This window comes from Protopterus annectens, chromosome 12.part0, assembly GCF_019279795.1.
Source record: "Protopterus annectens isolate FY-2018-M chromosome 12.part0, PAN1.0, whole genome shotgun sequence".
Lineage (NCBI taxonomy): Eukaryota > Metazoa > Chordata > Ceratodontiformes > Protopteridae > Protopterus > Protopterus annectens.
Genome location: NC_056746.1, coordinates 360,555,211 through 360,574,845, shown reverse-complemented (window position 1 = coordinate 360,574,845; position 19,635 = coordinate 360,555,211). Strand labels below are relative to the sequence as shown.

At 43.9% G+C, this 19,635-nt stretch overlaps 1 protein-coding gene across 5 annotated transcripts in view; it reads right to left on the bottom strand.

Moving 5' to 3' along the window:
- Window positions 1-19,635, bottom strand: part of NPRL3 (NPR3 like, GATOR1 complex subunit) — a 1,033,612-nt gene that overhangs the window by 721,942 nt on the left and 292,035 nt on the right. For all 5 annotated transcript variants that reach the window (XM_044089441.1, XM_044089439.1, XM_044089442.1 and 2 more), the window contains one exon: window positions 9,402-9,483. In XM_044089441.1, coding sequence (XP_043945376.1) covers window positions 9,402-9,483 — 82 coding nt within the window. The remainder of the gene's footprint in view (window positions 1-9,401; window positions 9,484-19,635) is intronic.

The window sequence follows — 19,635 nt, the reverse complement described above, 5'->3', positions numbered from 1 at the left end:
GATGCTTTCTGAAGAAATTTGGGGATTAGGGGTACTGGGGGTAGGTATAGAGGAGACTTGGGAGCCAGTTGTGGAGAAGAGTGTCCCTCAGTGATTCCCCCTGTGGGGGGATCAGGGCAAAGGACCTCCGACATTTGTTGTTGACGGGAGATGGAAAGAGGTTGTAGCAAGGCTGACCCGATAAACAGAAAATCTTTTCTGAAACTTTCAAGCTGAGTGGCCACTCATGAGACATTAGAACAGACCTGCTTAACTTGTCTGCTATCTTTGCATTTCCCTGGAATGTGTGTTGCTGTCGGAAACCGACTGGATGACATCACCCATTGCCACATTCTCATAGCTTCTCAACACAGAGGGTAAGATTTGGTTCCTCCTTGCTAGTGATGTACCAGACCACTGACATATTATTCATCTGATGAATTGCAATAGTTCCAGATGGAAGAAAGTCTTGAAACTCCTGCAATGCTAAGAGGATAGCTCTCATCTCCAGGACATTTATACGTATACTGGACTTTTCGGGGGACCATGTGCCTTGAACTGGCTTTCCCAAGAAATGCCCCCCCCCCCCCCCAATCTGGGTAGTGTCCATGGTAACTATGGCCTTGGGCTGAGACAGAATAAAAGGATGACCTTGCATTATCTGATAAGAGTATATCCACCATAGGAGGTATGTTTTTCAGGCCTGAGTTATCTTGATTTGGGTGGATAAACTTGCTGTTGTGTCTTTCGGCCTTTCCCAGTTAGGGGTCACCACAGCGGAACTCTGGTCCGCTAATGATTGGCAGTAGATTTTTACGTGCTGAGTTGCCGGCCCTGATGCACAACCTTCAACGAAGGTACGCCCATTCACGCACGTCTCCACACACAAGAATTTGGGTGGATAAACATTGGTGAAAAAAATTGGGGTGGATAAACATTGGTGAAAAAAGGATCACGGAATTGCTAGGGTCCACTGAAGACTTCTTAGGTTCATAGGTTGGTACTAGGCTATCAGCCCTAGGGCCTATACAAGCCTAGCCATAACAATTCCCTGGCTATTTCTTCCCACATTATTTACTTTCCTGGACCCCTGTCTAGCAGGGTGACTGACGTGATCCCTGGGGTGAATTTCCTTTCTCCCATCCAATCGTCAAGGTTCCTCTTGAAGAGGTCCAAAGAGGCACTCTGCTTGACATGCATGGGCAATCTATTCCAGAGTCTGGGGAGTCTCTGGGTCAGGAACCTATCCCTCCAGCATGTTTTGTTTATTGTGATGACAAGGTTTAGATCCCTGGAGCATGTAGCTCTGAGGGAATGGGATTTCTTTAAGTGTAGCATGTCCAACAGCTCTGGGTTTGACATGACCTTGTATGTTAAGCAGAGATCGCCTCTGAGTAGACGATATGAGTATAGCTGGAGTTTTTTAAGGCGGTCAGCGTAGGGCATCTGCTTTAGGCCTGTGATTCTTTTAGTGAGGTGATCTTGCTTGTGGAACCACAACTATCATAGTAAACAATGACCCCAGTGCTTGAAAGATCAGTTGAGCTGAAAGTGAAGAACTCTGAATGATCTTTTTGACCAGGAATTGAATCCTTGATAGAGGGAGAGAGGCTGTCACAGATACTGTTTTGAACAAGGCTCCAATGAACTCTAATATTTGAGTTGGTTTGAGCTGAGTTTTCTTGTAACTGATGGTAATTTCCAAGTGAAAGCATAACTGGAGTACATAGTCTCATGCTTTGATCAGATGATGCCTGATGAGAGAGGTTATGGGCCAGTCATCCAACTATGGAAACACCCAAAATCCCTGCAGCCCCAAAAGAGCTGCTACTACTGCCATACATTTGGCGAACACTCAGGGGGTTGTGGTGAGACCAAAGGGTAGAACTCTGAATTGGTAATGACTGCTCCCAGCTGGAAGTGCAGGTTTCTCCTGGAGTACCTGCTCATTTTGATATGATAGTACAGATCCTGAAGTTCTATCGAGCACATCCAATCGTCCTTGTGCAGAAAGGGAAGAATGGGCTGAATTGTGATCATCCAGAGCCTGGTGTACTGAACTGATTGTTCAGAATACTGACATCCGAAACTGGTCTCAAGTCCCCTGTTTTCTTCAGCACTAAAAAGAATCATGAGTAAGTGCCGGACTCTCTCTACTCTGTGGGACCTCTTGGATGATTCTTTTTTTCTAGCAATTTATTTCAAATGCTGCTGCTTCTGTCTGATTAGGTGGAACATCGGCAATTTTGTTTACTGTCAAAGGGGGTGGTAAGGAAAAGGGTATTACATAATGTCTGGCAATAATTTTCTACACCCATGAATCTTCTTTAACTCCTAGCCGCATTCGCTGGTGCAGCGATTAATGACCCCCCCCCCCCAGACTGCCTCCAGAGGTGGACAATCGGGCCTCCTTTCAGGAGCACTGATATGATCTGTCAGTGAATGTATCTCTAGATCCCTAGTTCTGCAGACCACCTCTGCCATGTGGGTTGCATCTTCCATTAGAATTCACCCCGCTGCCTCTGGGGAACTATCTCCACATGGATATTAGAAGGGACCCTGGGACTTTCTGAACCACATTTTTTGACCATCTCATTGATTCCTAGAAAAGGTCCTTTGAGGGGTCGAAAAACATATGCCCACAGCAGACAGGATTTTACCTTCTTGCTAACACCTGGATAGTGTGTCTTTTACATTGGGGCGAAATAAAGAACTTCTGTCAAAAGGAGCATTGACAAAGGAAGACTTGAAAGGGCTTCGCAAAACCACACAGGTGCATCCAGGCATGTCTCCTAATGGAAATGCCTGAACCTGCCGCCCCTGAGGCACCTTCAGCTGCATGGGACATGAGCCTCATGAATGAGTTTGAAATAGACTGTAGGGAAGCCACCTGTGAGGCAATTGAGCTCTCTGTCTCAGAAATAATGGTCCCAGAGAGGGATTTGATAACTTCTTTAATGAAACTCCTATGGAGTCTAGTGAAGTGTGCCAAATAATTCAGTGATTGAAGTGCAAATATCACTGAAGCATATACACACTTCCCAAATCTGTCCAACTCCTAGACACCCTGTTAGTGAGTTGGACAGAGGAACTTTGATCTGCTACTTCCTTCTTTGTGGCCACCTCTATGACCATGGCATCAACTGGTACTGCCTTGCTCCAAAATTCCCTGTCCTGAGGTGGGGCCAGGATCCTGTATGGTCTCTTGGGGATTGATTCAATAGAATCAGGTTTCTCCTACACTCGTTTAGAGATTAAATCAATGAGCTCATCGGTGGGTGGAGTCACCCAGGAGGTAGACAAGCCAGCTCCAAAAGCATCCAAGAATACCAATTGCTCTTGGGAAGGGTTGTCAGTAGACATTCTACCTCTTTGCTTGAAAATTTCTAGAATGTCTCCAAAGGAGACATCATCTGGGGGTGATCTTGGGGACCCTTCCTCCGTACTTAAGTCAGTATCCTCTGTCACAGACTCTTGAGAGGAGACTAAGTGCCTCCACTTGGATTTTTTCTTCCAAGGTGCTTCTTCTGTGGGATGTTCCAGAGAAGTATCAGAAGAGATCAATATAACCTGCTGAGTATCCTGGTGACTTATCTGGGCTAACTGTCCCTGTGGCGCAAGCAGTTGAGGCTCAAGATGCAAAGACAACTGGGACTGGGAAGTAGGAGCCAAGGAGGGTGGAAACATCCTTTCTCTAGGAGCAGAGAAAGCTCTCTCTACTACCTTGAAAGCAGAATGCCTAAGAGAGAAAGACACAGATGGCTGCAAGAAGACATGATTCTGGGATGTCACCTCCCTTAACCCATAGGCAAACCACTCGAGGAAGGAGTCAGAGTAGAGTAGAGCTGTTCAGTGCCGAAGCTCCGAGGGACAGACATGGCTCAAATAACTTTGGAGTCGATTCCAACAACTAATATCCAGTGTCGACACTTTGGCCCCAAAGTGCTCAGAGTCGGTCTCTCAGAGATGCCACCAGAGATGAAGATACCGTGATCTTCGGTTCCAATGCAGACAGTTCCAGGATATCCAGATTCAACTGATCCAAAACCAAAGGTTGAATCGGAGAAGGTGTAACCTGAACAACTGGATAGGGAACAGGAAATTCCTTCCTGGTTTGGCAGCTCTCTCTCTAATGGACACAGGCAGCCTGTACATTGTTCATCTCCCAGGTCCCTGCTTGTAAATGTTTCATCTCCCAAAGCCCCTGCTTATACTTATCAAGGGTACTAGAACTTGTCAGATATTTGGAATGCATGACTAGGCTTAAAAAGGTCCTTGCAGTTGTTAGCCTAGTAAATGCCTATGAACCTATGGTACTACTCACAAAGATCTTTGGACCCGATGGGGTCAGAGCTGGGAGAACGCCCATTTAAATTTGCATTGAAAGAAACTTCCTCATCATCCTGTTCACATTGACCTTGGTCAGACTTCTAGAGGAATAAATGGAAGATGCTACGGATGGTGCTTTAGAGTGGTGATGCTTGGGAGACCTGCCCAGGAAAGGATAAGGGTGGACACCAAATCCAAAAGCAGAGGAGATATGATCAATGGTGATTTATCTGATTTTGTCTTGGGATCCGAAGGGGTCGGACCTGAAGGTTTCATAACCTTTTGAGGCAGTTCTAAGCCCAGAAATGAGGAACTTGTAGGATCCCAGGAATGCTTCTTAGCCACTTTTTTCTCTGATTTTTTTAGGGGTTTCATTCCCAGATGATGCCTTGGAAGATTTAGAAGGAAATAACTCCATCTCAAGATCAATTTATTTTTGCGATCAAGTAAAGTCCTAGGGTTGAATGTTTTACATATGTTGCAAACAGAGTCTAAATGTGCAGGGCCTAGACAATATACACACACAGAGTGGGGATCAGAAAGAGGTATTTTATGGGTGCAAGCCATACACTTTTTAAAACCAGAAGGTTTATTGGCCATTGTCTAATTTAAAGGGAAAAGGACTTAGAGAAAGACTTTTTTTACTAGTGTAAGAAAAAAAAAAGATAAGAAAGAAGTATTACCAATGATGGTAATTCAAAGGTGTACTTATAAGTGCAAAAAAAGGGAAAAGATTACCAACTATGGTAGCAAAGAATTACACAACTACAGTGTAACAGAGAAGGGAGAATATGTAATTTTAAAGTAAAGGTTCTTAAGAGAAAAGTAAATAAAGAAATACACTCGCAAACACCACGACCCTAGAGTCTGCAGTGACAACGTCTGTACACGAAGGCAGCAAACAAGAACTGAGGTATGTTGGGGGACTAGTGCGTTCTGGGTAAGGGAGGAGCTCAAGAGTTTCAGTGTTCCACGAGCTGGAAAAAGTGGCTGGATCAGATCCGAATCCATCTGTTGAGGAACAAATGAAAATGACATCAGATGTATAGTTAAAATAAGCACCAACAGTTAAAGGGGCACAGACAGACCCTTACCATGTCAAGCTTCACCCACCAAGAATTTGCTGAATACTCTGGGTGTTGAAAAAGTCCAAGCACTAATACTTGAAAAGGAAGCCTACCCACAGTAAAATAGAAGGCTATTTTGTTTGGACATGAAACACTGTTAAATACAAAAGGTATCCATCATAGTCAATGACCAGTTCAGCTGCTCTATTATAAAGTGGTATGATGCCCTGGAGGGTCACCATATTGAACCAGACGTACTAGAAGCACTGGTTAAAAATACTGAGGGCTGGGGCTGAAAGCAATGTATTCCCTTCTAAACTAGAACGATGTGGGACTACAGCCTCACCTTTCCTTTGAATAAGATGCAGCCTTGATCCAAAATTAATGCTAAGTGGGACTGATCACTCAGTGGAGCTCTACCTAGCAGCATTAAGATTTGGCCAACCAACACCATGTTAAAAAATACTGATTCCTAATGATGGATTTCTAAACTGAGGAGCAGTCAGAGACCCCGTCCTCAAACAGGTAGTTCCAGGCCACAGTCAGAAGAGCTGCCACTGGCCTTGTGGAGTAATCTTGGATGAAACAGACTGCATGGTTGAGGATCCAAGATAATGGGATAAGATCACCCCCCTTCCTTTGTCTGCAATAAGTTTTTTTCTCTTTTGGGGTTGGCTAGGTTTAGAAAATGAAGTAGGGGTAAAGAGAACTTTGCCCAAAATGGGCATCCAAAATACTGCTCCTGAGCTCCTCTTAAAGGACAGCCTCAACTACACCTTCATGCACAGGCAATCTTTGAGCCTGCAAACCTGGTACAGTGTTAGTACAATCAAAACTGATGTGGGCCACATAGAAGCCGTTACTGGAAGCCATACTGAGAGTCTTTGCCACCTCCTTTTTGAACCCAGAATAAAGTTTGGAAAGTTTTTGCAGGCACTGATTGACAAAAGACAACTGCAATTTGGATACGTAGGAGCAACTGTTGACAGTCCGGAGCTTCAACATGGCAGGAGAGTACACTCTTTTACTGCATCTGCCCACAGCTTTATACTATTTCTTTGGCACTAGCAAAAGGCTGTGGTGTCCAGGACCTATGACATACTAAACAGACTACAAGGGAAGTACACCAGGGAGGCGTGTTAAAGGGCTCTGTTTATTCAGCCAGGATTCTATAAAGGGTGTATACATCCCCAAACATCTGGGCAGCAAAAATGTTATTCTTTATTGCCAGCACCACAGCTAAATGAAACCTAAAGTTCCTCATTCATCTTCCCTGGATGTGCATTCAGATGTTTTTGGGAAAAGGAAAACAAGCTAAAAACCAATCCACAGAAGACTGCATGATCCTATAGACCTTTCCAAAAGAGGAGTTATTAGGAAGGACTAATCATTTTCCTTGTCCATCTCATAGACAATGGCCTCTGGATCGGGATCTTCAACAGCCATCGGGTAAGTCCGCATCTACCCCTCAGCTCCAGGGTGAGGCTGTGTGGGGGGCAGTGTGCAACATGCATGCACTAGACTAGTGCCTGGCAGCACAACAGATAAAGGTGGTGGAATGCAGGCATAGCTTGCATGGAAGCTGAACTAGTGCTGGCATCAGGCTAAATTTCTAAAGAATGTGGATCTGTACCCATGAATCAAACTCCCACCACTCAATGAACATCTGCTTGATGTCTGGGCTCTCTGCTACAGCCCTGGTAGAGGACAAACTGGTAGCCATTCTGAAATACGGACAACAGACCCTGCTAGGCACAGGGGCTACACTCCAGTAAGGGAGACCTCAGTCTTTGCTGACATGTGGCTGAATGACTCGTAGGACCACTTTTGAAGAATCATAATGGTTGATCTCAAGAACTAGCCAATAAAACCAAGGTTCTGCCGTGCCTCCCATGGTTTCTAGTGACATGGATCCATCAGGTCCCCTGTCATCTGATGAAGTGGACAATGGGCATGAGCTTGATCCCTCAATAGCTGTGGATAAGCTCACAGCTTACAGAATCCATAAGGGTACTCTCCAAGTAACTTAAGCTGTAGCCTACCCCAAGCTTCTATCCTTGTGATGGTGATCCTAATCCAAAGGCGGCCAGGAGTTTCTCACTCTGTAGCCAGTAGATGGCAGGGATGACAATGAAACACATATGGCAGTGCTTCACAACCTGCTTCTCTCCAAGACAGTAAAAACAATGCTGGTGAGGGTCTTGGTTAGTAAAATGACAGCTACAGAGACATTTTGTATGCCTTTAACCTGGCATCAAATGTAGGATCTTTTCAACGGCAAGTGTCAGGGTCAAGATCTGAACTGAGCGAATGGCACAAAGAACTGGTGGCTAGAAAACTAGGCTCTAATGTAGTCTGCAAGTGAAGTTATACAGCATGTCCACAGCAGCTGCCCACCCTTCCCCAGCACAGACATTTAGGATGCAAAATGAAAAAAGAGTCCAGTTACTGACCCACCAAAGACAGCCTCCAAAGACACAACCAACACTCTGTACTCTGAATGCATGGTTATGGAGCTTGTCACTTACGACCAAACCAATGTAGTGGCAACAAGGCAGAGATTAAAGTAGTGGACAATAAAGTCTATTCTGCCGGTGCAGGGGCAGGTTGTCCATGTAACTGCAAACCATGGTTCAGAAATGAATCTAGCTGCTGCAGGATAGGTCAAGAATTAGGGAGGAGGGATAAAAAGGACAGACCTCCCAGAACGGGTGGTGGGTAGGAATTTGTTTGTACAGATTCGGCATAGTTTAAATGCTACAGTTACATGTTGGTAGAAGGATGCAGCAGAAATTCCAAGTCACTCCAAGTTAAGTGGGACAGGAAAAGTACGTAGGGGAAAATATCAATTCTGGTATTGGAGACTGGATCAGACCAAATTGATGGACACCTCTTCCTGAAGGTCATCACCCTAATGTCCACCACTATAATATTTACTTGTTCTGATATGGGGAAGCCCTGAACCAGAACAGATATCTTCAGATGGTTGTGTGGTATATTGTTGAAGGTTGTTTTCAATGAAATGCCTTTGCAGTCAAAAATAAATTCAGTTATTTTAACCTACTGCTTTTTATTTCAGTCAACACTACCTCTGATGTCACACAACACCATAGGATGATCTAGTGCCAGCAGTCTTAGATGGTCATCTCAGAGTAATGCAAAAAAAAGTAGCGTTCAACTCCTGAACAAAAAAGGAAGGCTAAACCACAATTCTTCCTTAAATATGTTAAACAAAGGGATACCTGATATTTTTTGTTCACTTGATGGAAATAAATTACCTAACATAAGAATTAAGTTTGAACTGAATTGAAAGAATCACAGAAAACTGCAAAAGATTAATGCGGACAGCAGTTTTCCATGAAAGATCAAGGCCAGAGTAGAATACTTGGGGTGACTACCTATATGCAATCAGCCAAATTAAAAAGGGCTGGGCAAACTCTACAACAGTTTGCCAGTATGTTTTCTGTGTGGTCCAGCAGTTTTGTGGATTACTGTTGACTGCATTAGTTGCTGGCAAAGTCCTCCTCAAAGCAATACTTGCATTTTAATATACAAAATAAAACACATTTATTCAAGGGTGGTTCTCATGGAGCTCAGCAAGATGCCATGAAATTATAACTACGGCTTACACCGATAACAATTTTCACAAATATATGTCTAACAAAAATAAACAGGTAAACTCCAAAGACTGTCCGTAAATTTGCTAGGCTAGGAATACTTGGAGCATAAGACAGCTTAAAAAAAAAAACACTGGAAAGGGATGCAGGCGCATTACTAAACAGCTGGAGAGAATATGGGTATGCATTGTCTTCATAGTCCTAAACTAAATGTATGTGTGTGTGTGTGTGTGTGTGTGTGTGTGTGTGTGTGTGTGTGCGTGTGTGTGTGTGTGTGTGTGTGTGCACAAGTTTACAACCAGGGTATATACCCCACTTGCTGCAACTGCAGTTAGGCACAACTATAACCCAAATGACAAGTTCAGCCTGAGAGGTGCCACCCTGCAGTGTAATGCAGTCACTTGCTTACCTGTCATAAGCTACTTTGAGGTCCCTGGCCAGTTTGCTTTTGGGAAGGATGTGCTGGAATGTGGACTGTGGGCCTCCATTTGCTGTGGAAGAAAAAAAATAAAAGAATGAAATCAGAAAGGCTGTAAGAGGTTTCATGCCCATGTCTGTTTTTTTCCTTAAAAAAAATGTCCAATGACAATGTGAAGGACCTTCTCAAATTTCAGTTGATTTAATGCAAGCTATAAACGTAGCTGAATGCCACAAGTTAGAACATACAACACATGCAGCTACTGCAATATTTAGCAGGGGGGACTAATGTGAAGCTGACTAGTTGGTCTAATATTACTATTAGCTCTATCATTCTGATTGCAGTCTCGCTTTACTACAACCTATACAAATGAAGCTGGTACAGTTATGCTTTCTTCTGCCAAGAATGACATATGAAATGACGATTACAGTAAACAACTGCCATTCTGGATGTAAAGTCAGCTACAGAAGAAACAAAACCGGAGTCCTCTGTACTCTTCCAACATTAAGCGTGCTACTTGGTCCATTTCATAAAAAAAAAACAAAAAAAAACCACCTCTTATAACAAGAAAGGGAAGGAACTAGAATGATCAAATAAAGACAAAGAAAGCTCATGCTAATTTCCACACAGAGCTTAGCCTCCATCCAAATGCTAGACTTTTAATTTAGAAATTCACACCAGTAACAAACAAGCAAGTGAAAGCATGGCAGGAAAGGAAGACAAACACACAGAAAGGACAAGAATACATATATAATGACAAAAATATTGATAATTTCATGAACTACAAGTCTACATCTGTGGGAATAAGTAAATAACATTTTTAAAATGCACTTCTTACAACCACAGGTTTATGATGAAAGTAATGAAAGTACAAACTGCTGGAAAGGTACTTGGAAACACCTTATTTTAAGAATAAGATATCAATACGGTCCAAAAGTAAATGAAAGCTAACAGTCACATTTTATTATCTGAAACAGCATCAAAGTATGGTAAAGCCCCAAAAGCCATATCTGCTAACCTGCATGGAGATTTATAAAGACTTACTGGCAAGATCCAGATTACAAAAGGACTTAGGGCAGGTAGTAGCATACTAAGCTGAGAAGTTACTCCTTGCACAAGTCCAAAACCTAGATTTTCACCGGACCTCATTCAGCATTTAAAAATGGGAATTGCTGAAGTCCTATACTTCATTCAAAAAGTTAAACTGGGCTTGCAAAGTGAAAATGCTTTTGAACTGTACATTGGCAAAGGCATCAATGTTCAACCCAGGAGCAATGGAATAGCCCACCGATATCAATGGTCTGTTGTGGTGAAGCAAAGTACAGTTGTGTACACTTACCATAAATGTAGATGTTAGAGTGCCTTCACTGTTGCAGTCATCACTGTGGGGTTCTTCCTGTTGGCAGGCAGTCCTCGGTCGGCCAGAATCCCAAAGTTTGGGTCCAGCGTTGGCTGCTCAGTCATGCTCCCTGACGTCAGAGCGCCAGGAGTACAAAGCTGCCAGCGGACGCCATGTTCTCCAGTTTTTCTTGCCCCAGATGTCAGGTGCCCAAAAATGAAGGCTAATAGTAAAACAAAATTGTAACATACAACAAACCCCATACCCTGTAGCAAATACACCTCAGAAGAAGGGTGAAGTAGGAAACCACACTAATGAAAGTATAAGAGGGGGCAGGATGGAGGGTAACCCAGACTGCAACAATGAAGACACTCGAACATCTACATTTATGGTAAGTGTACACAACTGTACTATATTCATCGTGTTTCACTGTTGCAGTCATCACTGTAGGGATGAATCCCAAAGCTGAGGTAAAGGGTGGTGGTTATAGAGTAGAAGGGGTGGCTAGAAGGCCCTGCAAGACTGCAGAAGCAAAGCCTGCCCTAGACTTAGAGTAAAGAGGGAAATTATAGTGCTTAGAGAAAGTATGCACTGAACTCCAAGTTGCAGCTTCCAAAATATCCTTGGTAGGTACTCCTCTGAGAAAGGCAGCTGAAGTAGCAGCAGCTCTGGTAGAGTGAGTCCTAATTTTTCCTGGGATTTGCTTTCCATGATGAGAGTAACAAAATCTGATTCCATGAGCAATCCATTTAGAAATGGTCTGTTTTGAAATAGCTTTGCCTTGGGAATTTGCTGCATAAGAAACAAACAGTTGCTCTGTTTTCCTGATATCCTTGGTTCTGTCCAGGTAAAAACGAAGGTGTCTGTGTACATCCAACGAATGCAAGATCCTTTCCCCCTTATTTTGTGGATTATTGAAAAAAGTTGGCAGGTGAACAGTTTGATTTAAAGCCACTTTGGAAACTACTTTAGGCATGAAAGTAGGATTGGTCCTTAAAGACACCCTATCTTGGTGAAAAATAATATAAGGTTCCACAGCCATGAGTGCTTGTAACTCCGAGACTCTCCTGGTTGAAGTCAAAGCCAGTAGGGTAGCTGTTTTCCATGATAAATACTTAATATCAGATGTGGCAGCAGGCTCAAAAGGAGGCAGAGTGAGTTTTTCCAGAACATAGTTGAGGTCCCAGGCAGGTATGGGTGGTGTCCTAGGGGGGCCTTAAATTCTTTGCTCCTCTGAGATATTGTTTCAGAAGTGGATGCGAAAAGATTGGAGGATCTGTATTGTAATGTGCAGAGATAGCTGAGGCATGTATTTTTATGGAGGAGAAGGATAAACCCTTATGTAGCATGTCTGTCAGGTAAAGTAAAATCAGTGAGATATAAGGAATGAGAGGATCCGAATCCTGAGCATGCATCCAGGTGCAAAATCTCTTCCATTTACCTACATAAGATTTTCTAGTGCTAGGCCGTCTGGCTTCTAAGATGACATCCATGACCTGTTTGGGAAGGGTAGGATTAATCATAGACCCTGAATTCGCCAGGCTGCCAGGCTGAGAGTTTTGACATGAGAGTGCAGAACCTGGCCCTGGTGTTGGGACAAAAGATTTGGAATCTGAGGTAAAATCCAAGGTGGCTCCTGTGATAGATTCATCAGTGTTGAGTACCAAACTTGACGAGGCCAATTTGGGGCCAGTAAAATCATCATCTTGGGCTTGTCCTGCTTGATCTTTAGTAACACCCATGGAAGAAGAGGTAGTGGCGGAAAGGCATACCCCGAGAGGTTTCTCCAAGTGAATGATAGTGCATCCACTTTTCCATGCTAGCTTGTGAAATGTTCTTGTGCAAAAAATCTGTAACTGGTGGTTGAGGGGGGATGCAAAAAGATCTATGTCCAGGCAGCCCCAGGCTTCTGTAATCATCTTGAATATTTGGGTGTCTAGCATCCACTCGTGTGTGTCTGACAGGTTCCTGCTCAGGCTGTCTGCCAGAATATTTTGTTTTCCTGGCAGGAACTGAACTTGTAGATCCACTTTGCAAGCTAGAGCTGTGTTCCATAGAGTCATGGCTAGTCTGTAAAGGGGGTAGGAGTGTGAACCCCCTTGCTTGTTTATGTACCACATAACTGTGGTGTTGTCTGTCCGTATCAGTAGTTGTCCTGGTTGTAGGAGATCCCTGAAAGCCAAGAGGGCATTCTATACAGCTAACATCTCTTTTAAATTGATATGTAGGTGCTTATGATCCTCTGTCCAAAAACCTTGCAGACCTTTTCCCTGCAAGTGGGCTCCCCATGCGTAATCCGAGGTGTCCGTGGTTAACACCTGGCTGGCTGGAGGCAGACTGAAGGCTTTCCCTTTGTTGTGAAGACATGCCATGGTCCACCAATGGAATTCCTTTTGTAGGCAAGGCAAGACAGCAATGTGTGTCTAGACTGTGGCAATGCTGGGACCATACACTTTTTAGGTACCATTGTATTTTTCTCATATGTAGTCTTGCATTTGGTATGAGAAGGATGCAGGAGGCCATGTAACTCAAAGCCTGCAGGAAATTCCTTGCAGTTAGCTGAGTTATTGACACCAAGGTTTTGAAAGTTGTAGCCAGCTGCTGTTGTTTTTCGGATGTCAGGAATGCCATCTGGGTTGTTGTGTTTAGAAGAGCACCCAGAAAGGTTATCTGTTATGTGGGTGTCAAATTTGACTTTTTTATGTTCACAGTGAATCCCAGGTACTTGAGTAGATTTTGAACAAATTCCAGGTGCTGGAGTAAGACATCCTTGCTGCCCGCTTGAATAAGGCAGTCGTCCAGATAAGGGTAAATTTGAATTCCCTTGAGTCTGCAATAAGCTACTACTGGTGCCAGGCACTTGGTGAAGACCCTGGGCGCAGTAGACAAGCCAAAGGGCAGCGCAGAGAATTGGTAATGTTTCGAGCCGGCCTTGAACCTAAGGTATTTTCTGCACTCCTGTCTGATAGGGATGTGTAGGTAAGCCTCCTTTAAATCCAATGTCACCATCCATGCATTTTTGCTCAACACTGGCAGGAGCTGTTGCAGAGTAAGCATCTTGAACTTTGGTATCTCGAGGAAAGTGTTTAAGACTGAGAGATCCAGGATGAGTCTCCATGAATTTTGCTTTCTGGGAACTAGGAAGAGCCTAGAGTGGAAGCCTTGCCCAGTCTCTGATTGTGGAACCAGTTCTATGGCCCTCATAGCCATGAGGGATCCCACCTGGTTTAATGCCTCTGCCCATTGGTGTTTTGGTAGGTCTGGCCATCCGTTTGGTCTTGGCAAGGTACGAAAGTGGAATTTGTAACCTCTTGAAACTACATCCAGAACCCACTTGTCTTGGGTTATGCAAGTCCAATTTTGTTGAAAAAGAGAGAGTTTTCCTTCTAGAGGGGCTTCCAGGAGAGAAGTTCCTGGAGCCATGCAAGGGGAGTCATTGAGCCTGTTTTCTATAAGATTGAGGTCTGTCCTCTCCACCCGTGGAGGTGGAAGCACTCCACTGTCTAGGTCTGTGCTTGGGCCCTCCCTCTGGAGCGCCTATATCTACCCCTCTGAGGCCTGTCCGAGCTGGGAAAGGGCCAATTTTTAGTTGGCCAATTTCTGCTAAATCTTGGGGGCTGAACTTGTAAGAAATCCTTAACCGTTTGCATAGATTTTGCCTTATCCTCCGTTTTCTTTATCACCTCTTCATCCTTAGACCCAAACAAAACATTATGCTGAACAGGAGCATCCAGTAACTTTGCTTTCACTTGATCAGGTAAGTTTTGTTCCTTTAACCAAGCATGCCTTCTAATGACTGTGCCAGAGGCAGCCGCCCTGCAAGAAGCCTCCACGGCATCAAAACCACAGTGTAAACCATGCTTCCCCACTTGTTCAGTGGCATGCATCAAATCATGTAATTCCTTATTATCTGCACATGCAGTAATGACATCCAGTTTTTGTTTCATAACAGACAGTAGAAATTGCTGATATTTTAGCATATGAAATTGACAATTTAAAGCCCTAATAGATAAAGTAGCAAAAGCTCTGGAATCCTTATCTGTCGGAATAGGGTTTTTAGCAGAAGCGGCCTTCACCCCCTTAGGACCCTGAGAAATGGTTTCTGGATCAGCAGTAGGATTTTTGTAGAGGAACTGGTGGGAGTCAGGGACCCTGTAATATCTCTCGGGCTTAGCAGGGGCTGGAGGAAAGGAGTCAGGAGTTAAATACTATCCATCAGCATAAAAACAATGGCTATCTCTCCTCTGCTACTTTCCTAGACCTATCTAAAGCATTTGACATGGTCCCACACAAACAACTTATCTCTAAACCTATCCTTCTCACAATCGGTCACCAACTGGTTTCACAGTTACCTGTCTGACCGCCAACAATACGTTGTACGGCAGAATGACATATCTCCCCAACTACATGTCTCCATAGGGGTTCCCCAAAAATCCATCCTTGGACCCCTACTCTTCTCTGTTTACACCAATAATCTAGCCTCTGCCACCAAACATGGCACACTCATACAATACGCAGATGACTCAACCATCATCTGCTCAGCCCAGTCCCTACCAAAACTGCAAAAAGTCACACAGGAAGCCTTTTCCTCTGTTGAAACATGGAAATCCGATGCCCGATTAATATTCAACCCAAACAAAACTAAACGACTCATCTTCCAACCCACCAAACATACTCAAAAAGTACAGTTTTGTACCTACCATAAATGTAGATGTTCGAGGATCCACATTGCTGCAGTCCTAACTATTGGGTAGTCCGCTGTCCCAGTCGGCCCGAATACCAAAGTATATGGCTGACGTCGGTCAAGGCGCATTAGACTGACGTCAGTACGTCAGGGTACTAATGCGCATGACCGACGTCATATCCTCAGTCTTTTCTTGCCCCAGATGTCAGAAGACCCTAAAAAGACAAGGCCAAAACCAAAAACTCCAAACATTCCTGCACCAAAAATATATACAATATATACAAAATTACCAGAGTAGAACCTCACCTACACAACCACCCCTAAACACAGAGGGGAAGGAGGGAGGGTAAATTGGACTGCAGCAATGTGGATCCCCGAACATCTACATTTATGGTAGGTACAAAACTGTACTATGTTCTTCATTCCACATTGCTGCAGTCCTAACTATTGGGTAGAATCCCAAAGCAGAGGTAAGGGAGGCTGGCAAATCATAAGGAAGCAGGAGCTGACAACATGCCTTGCAAAATAGCTGTGGCAAAACCAGCCCTAGATTTAGAGTAGAGAGGAAGGTGATAATGCTTAGAGAAAGTATGCACTGAACTCCAAGTAGCTGCCTCCAAAATATCCTTAGTTGCCACCCCCTAGAAATGCTGTAGAAGTGGCAGTAGCCCTAGTGGAATGAGGCCTAATCCCAGCTGGAATCTCCTTGCCATGATGGGAATAACAAAATGCAATGCAAAACCCAATCCACTTAGAAATAGTTTGTTTTGACACAGGCTTGCCCTGAGAACTCAAAGCAAAAGAAACAAACAACTGCTGAGACTGCCTAAAATCCTTAGTCCTGCTTAAATAATAACGCAATTGCCTGTGCACATCTAAAGTGTGCAAAATCTTTTCCCCTTTATTTTGGGGATCTGCATAAAAGTAGGCAAATGAATAGTTTGGTTTAAAGCCACACTAGAAACCACCTTAGGCATAAAGGAAGGATTAGTACGTAATGATACCCTATCCTTATGAAAAATCAAAAAAGGCTCTACCGCCATAAGGGCCTGCAATTCAGAAACCCTTCTTGCAGAAGTAATGGCCAACAAAAAGCAGTCTTCCATGACAAGTATTTCAATTCAGCAGTAGCCTTGAGGCTCAAAAGGTTGTAGAGTAAGTTTCTCCAACACAAAATTGAGATCCCAAGCAGGAGTAGGAGCTCTACGTGGGGGTCTTATATTCTTTGCCCCTCTCAGAAATTGCTTGAACAAAGGATGCGAAAACAATGGTGGGTCACAATCATAGTGAGCTGAAATTGCTGCAGCATGAATCTTAATGGAAGAGAAAGACAAACCTTTGTCCAATAACTCAGTAAGATATTGAAGAGCCACACTCAAATTAGGCTCAGAAATCTCCAAATTGTTTGCTGCACTCCAAAATAAAAATCTCTTCCATTTTTCTGCGTACACTTTCCTTGTACTAGGTCTTCTGGCTTCCATAATCACATTTAAAACTTGTTGAGGAAGTTGAGACCTGCTGTGTTTCAAAACAGAATATGCCAGGCTGTTAGATGAAGAGAGTGAAGCTTGACATTGAGCAGGTGACCGTCCCTCTGAGACAACAGGTGTGGAATCAAAGGTAAAGTCCATGGAGGCTTCCTTACCAGACTCCTCAGTAATGGGTACCAGTGTTGCCGAGGCCAATCTGGAGCTATTAAAATCATCCTTGGCTTGTCTTGTCTGACCTTTAGGAGCACCTTTGGGAGAAGAGACAGAGGTGGAAAGGCATACACATGAAGATTTTTCCAACTGAAAGAAAGAGCATCCACTTTCCAAGCTGTGTGATGAAACCTCTTTGTGCAAAACTTTGGCAGCTGGTGGTTTAGTGGAGAAGCGAACAGATCTATGTCTGGAGTTCCCCATGACACTGTCAATTTTGAAATACATGAAGATCCAGTTTCCACTCGTGGGGATCCATGATTTGTCTGCTTAACACATCTGCTAAGGAGTTCTGTGCTCGGCAGAAACCTTGCCTGAAGAGTTAGTTGCAAGCTGAGCGCAGTCTCCCATAAAATCATTGCTTGCCTGCACAACGGGTAAGAATGTGTTCCCCTTGTTTGTTGATGTACCACATGACAGTTGTGTTGTCTGTTAGAATCAACACCTGCCCTGGAAGAAGTAACTCCTTGAAAGCCATTAATGCAAACTGGACTGCTAACATCTCTTTCATGTTGATATGTAGATGCTGTAGTCTGGCAGGCCACTTGTCTTGTATCCACTTTCCATTTAGATGAGCTCCCCAAGCAATGTCTGGGGCATCTGTCGTTAGAATCTGACTCGCCTCTGGCCGGGTCACAGAGAGTCCCTTGTTTAGGTGACATTCCTGAGCCCACCACTAAATTCCTTTTGAATGCAAGGTATTATTTGAATGACAGTGTCCAAATCCTGGCAGTGCTGTGTCCATACATTTTTTGAGATACCATTGCAGCTTCCTCATATGCAGTTTGGCATTGGGAAGCACCAGAATACAAGATGCCATGAACCCTAAGGCTTGAAGGACTGTCCTTGCAGTCAGCCCGGACTGAAGAGATAGTTGATGGAAGTAACTGGAAAGATTCTTTTGTTTGTCCGGGGTTAAAAAGGCCATCTGGGCTGCTGTATTCAGTCTCACACCCAGAAAGCACGTGTCTTGAGAGGGTACTAGACTGGACTTTATTTCGTTCACAGAATACCCTAGGCATCTTAGCACTGCTATCACAAATTCCAAATGCTGTAAAAGGTCTTCCTTTTCTTGAGCCAGAATCAGGCAGTCGTCCAAGTAAGGATAGATTTGAATTCCTTTTAGCCTGAAGTAAGCTATCACTGGAGCCAGAACCTTTGTGAATACTCTGGGCAGTAGATAAGCCAAAGGGCAATGCAGAGAACTGATAATGAGAATTTCCAGCTCGAAAACGCAGATACTTCCTGCAACTTAGTCTGATAGGCACATGAAGGTAAGCTTCCTTGAGATCTAAAGTTACCATCCAGTGATCTTTGCCCAGCAGAGGTAAAAGCTGTTGTAACGTCAACATTTTGAACTTGGGAATGTCCAGATAAGTGTTGAGGATAGATAAATCCAAAATTGGTCTCCACGTGTTCCCCTTCTTCGGTACTAGGAACAGGCGAGAATAAAATCCTAGGCCCCTTTCTGGCACAGAACTGGCTGAATGGCCCCTATTTGGAGCAACAGAGAAATTTGCTTGTGAGCCTCTTTTCTTTGAAGAGGAGGAATCTCTGGCATGCCTTTGAAAGGAGGCAAGGTATGGAAATAAAACCTGTAACCGTGGTGAATGATATCCAAAACCCATCTGTCTTGGGTAATTAAATCCCAATTTTCTTTGAAAAGAGCCAGCCTTCCTCCCAAAGGTGCTGCCAGGCGAGAATGTACTGGCAGCTGAAAAGGTAGGTCATTGGGTCTGTTTACGAAAGGACTGACCCCTGCCCTCACCAGAAGTCTGAGCAGGTGAACTCCCTGTTCTAGGCCTAAAAGAACCTTGAGCTCTGCCCCTACCACGTCTAGACCTACCCCTAGACTGGGAATCATAAGCAGGATATGTCCATCCCTTAGTAGGCCAATTTCTACTAAACTTCGGAGGCTGCACCTGCAAAAAATCCTTAACAGTTTGCATAGACTTAGCCTTGTCCTCCATTTTCTTTAAAACTGCTTCCACAGGCGAACCAAACAACACATCAGACTGTAAAGGAGCATCCAGAATCCTTGTTTAAACATGCTCAGCTAAATTCTGATCCCTCAACCATGCGTGCCTACGAAGAACAGAACCAGTGGCAGCCACCCTCGAGGAGGCCTGCACAGCATCAAAACCACACTGCAAGGAATGCTTACCCACCTGTTCAGATACATGAACTAAATCCTGCAACTCTTTACACTCAATACCTTCTGCCAGAGCATCCACCTTAGATTTCAATTGTGAAAGGAGATAATTCTGATATTTTAACATGTGAAACTGACAATTCAACGCCCTCATGGCTAAAGTGGAAGAAGTATACACTTTCGTTCCCCATCTATCCAAAGCCCTTGCCTCTTTATCAGGAGGAACAGGATTTTTAACAACAGAAGCCTTCACACCTTTAGGCCCCTGAGAGACAGTTTCGGGTCTGCCCTAGGACTCTTAAAAAGATACTTATGAGCTTCAGGCACCCTATAGTACCTATCCGGTTTAA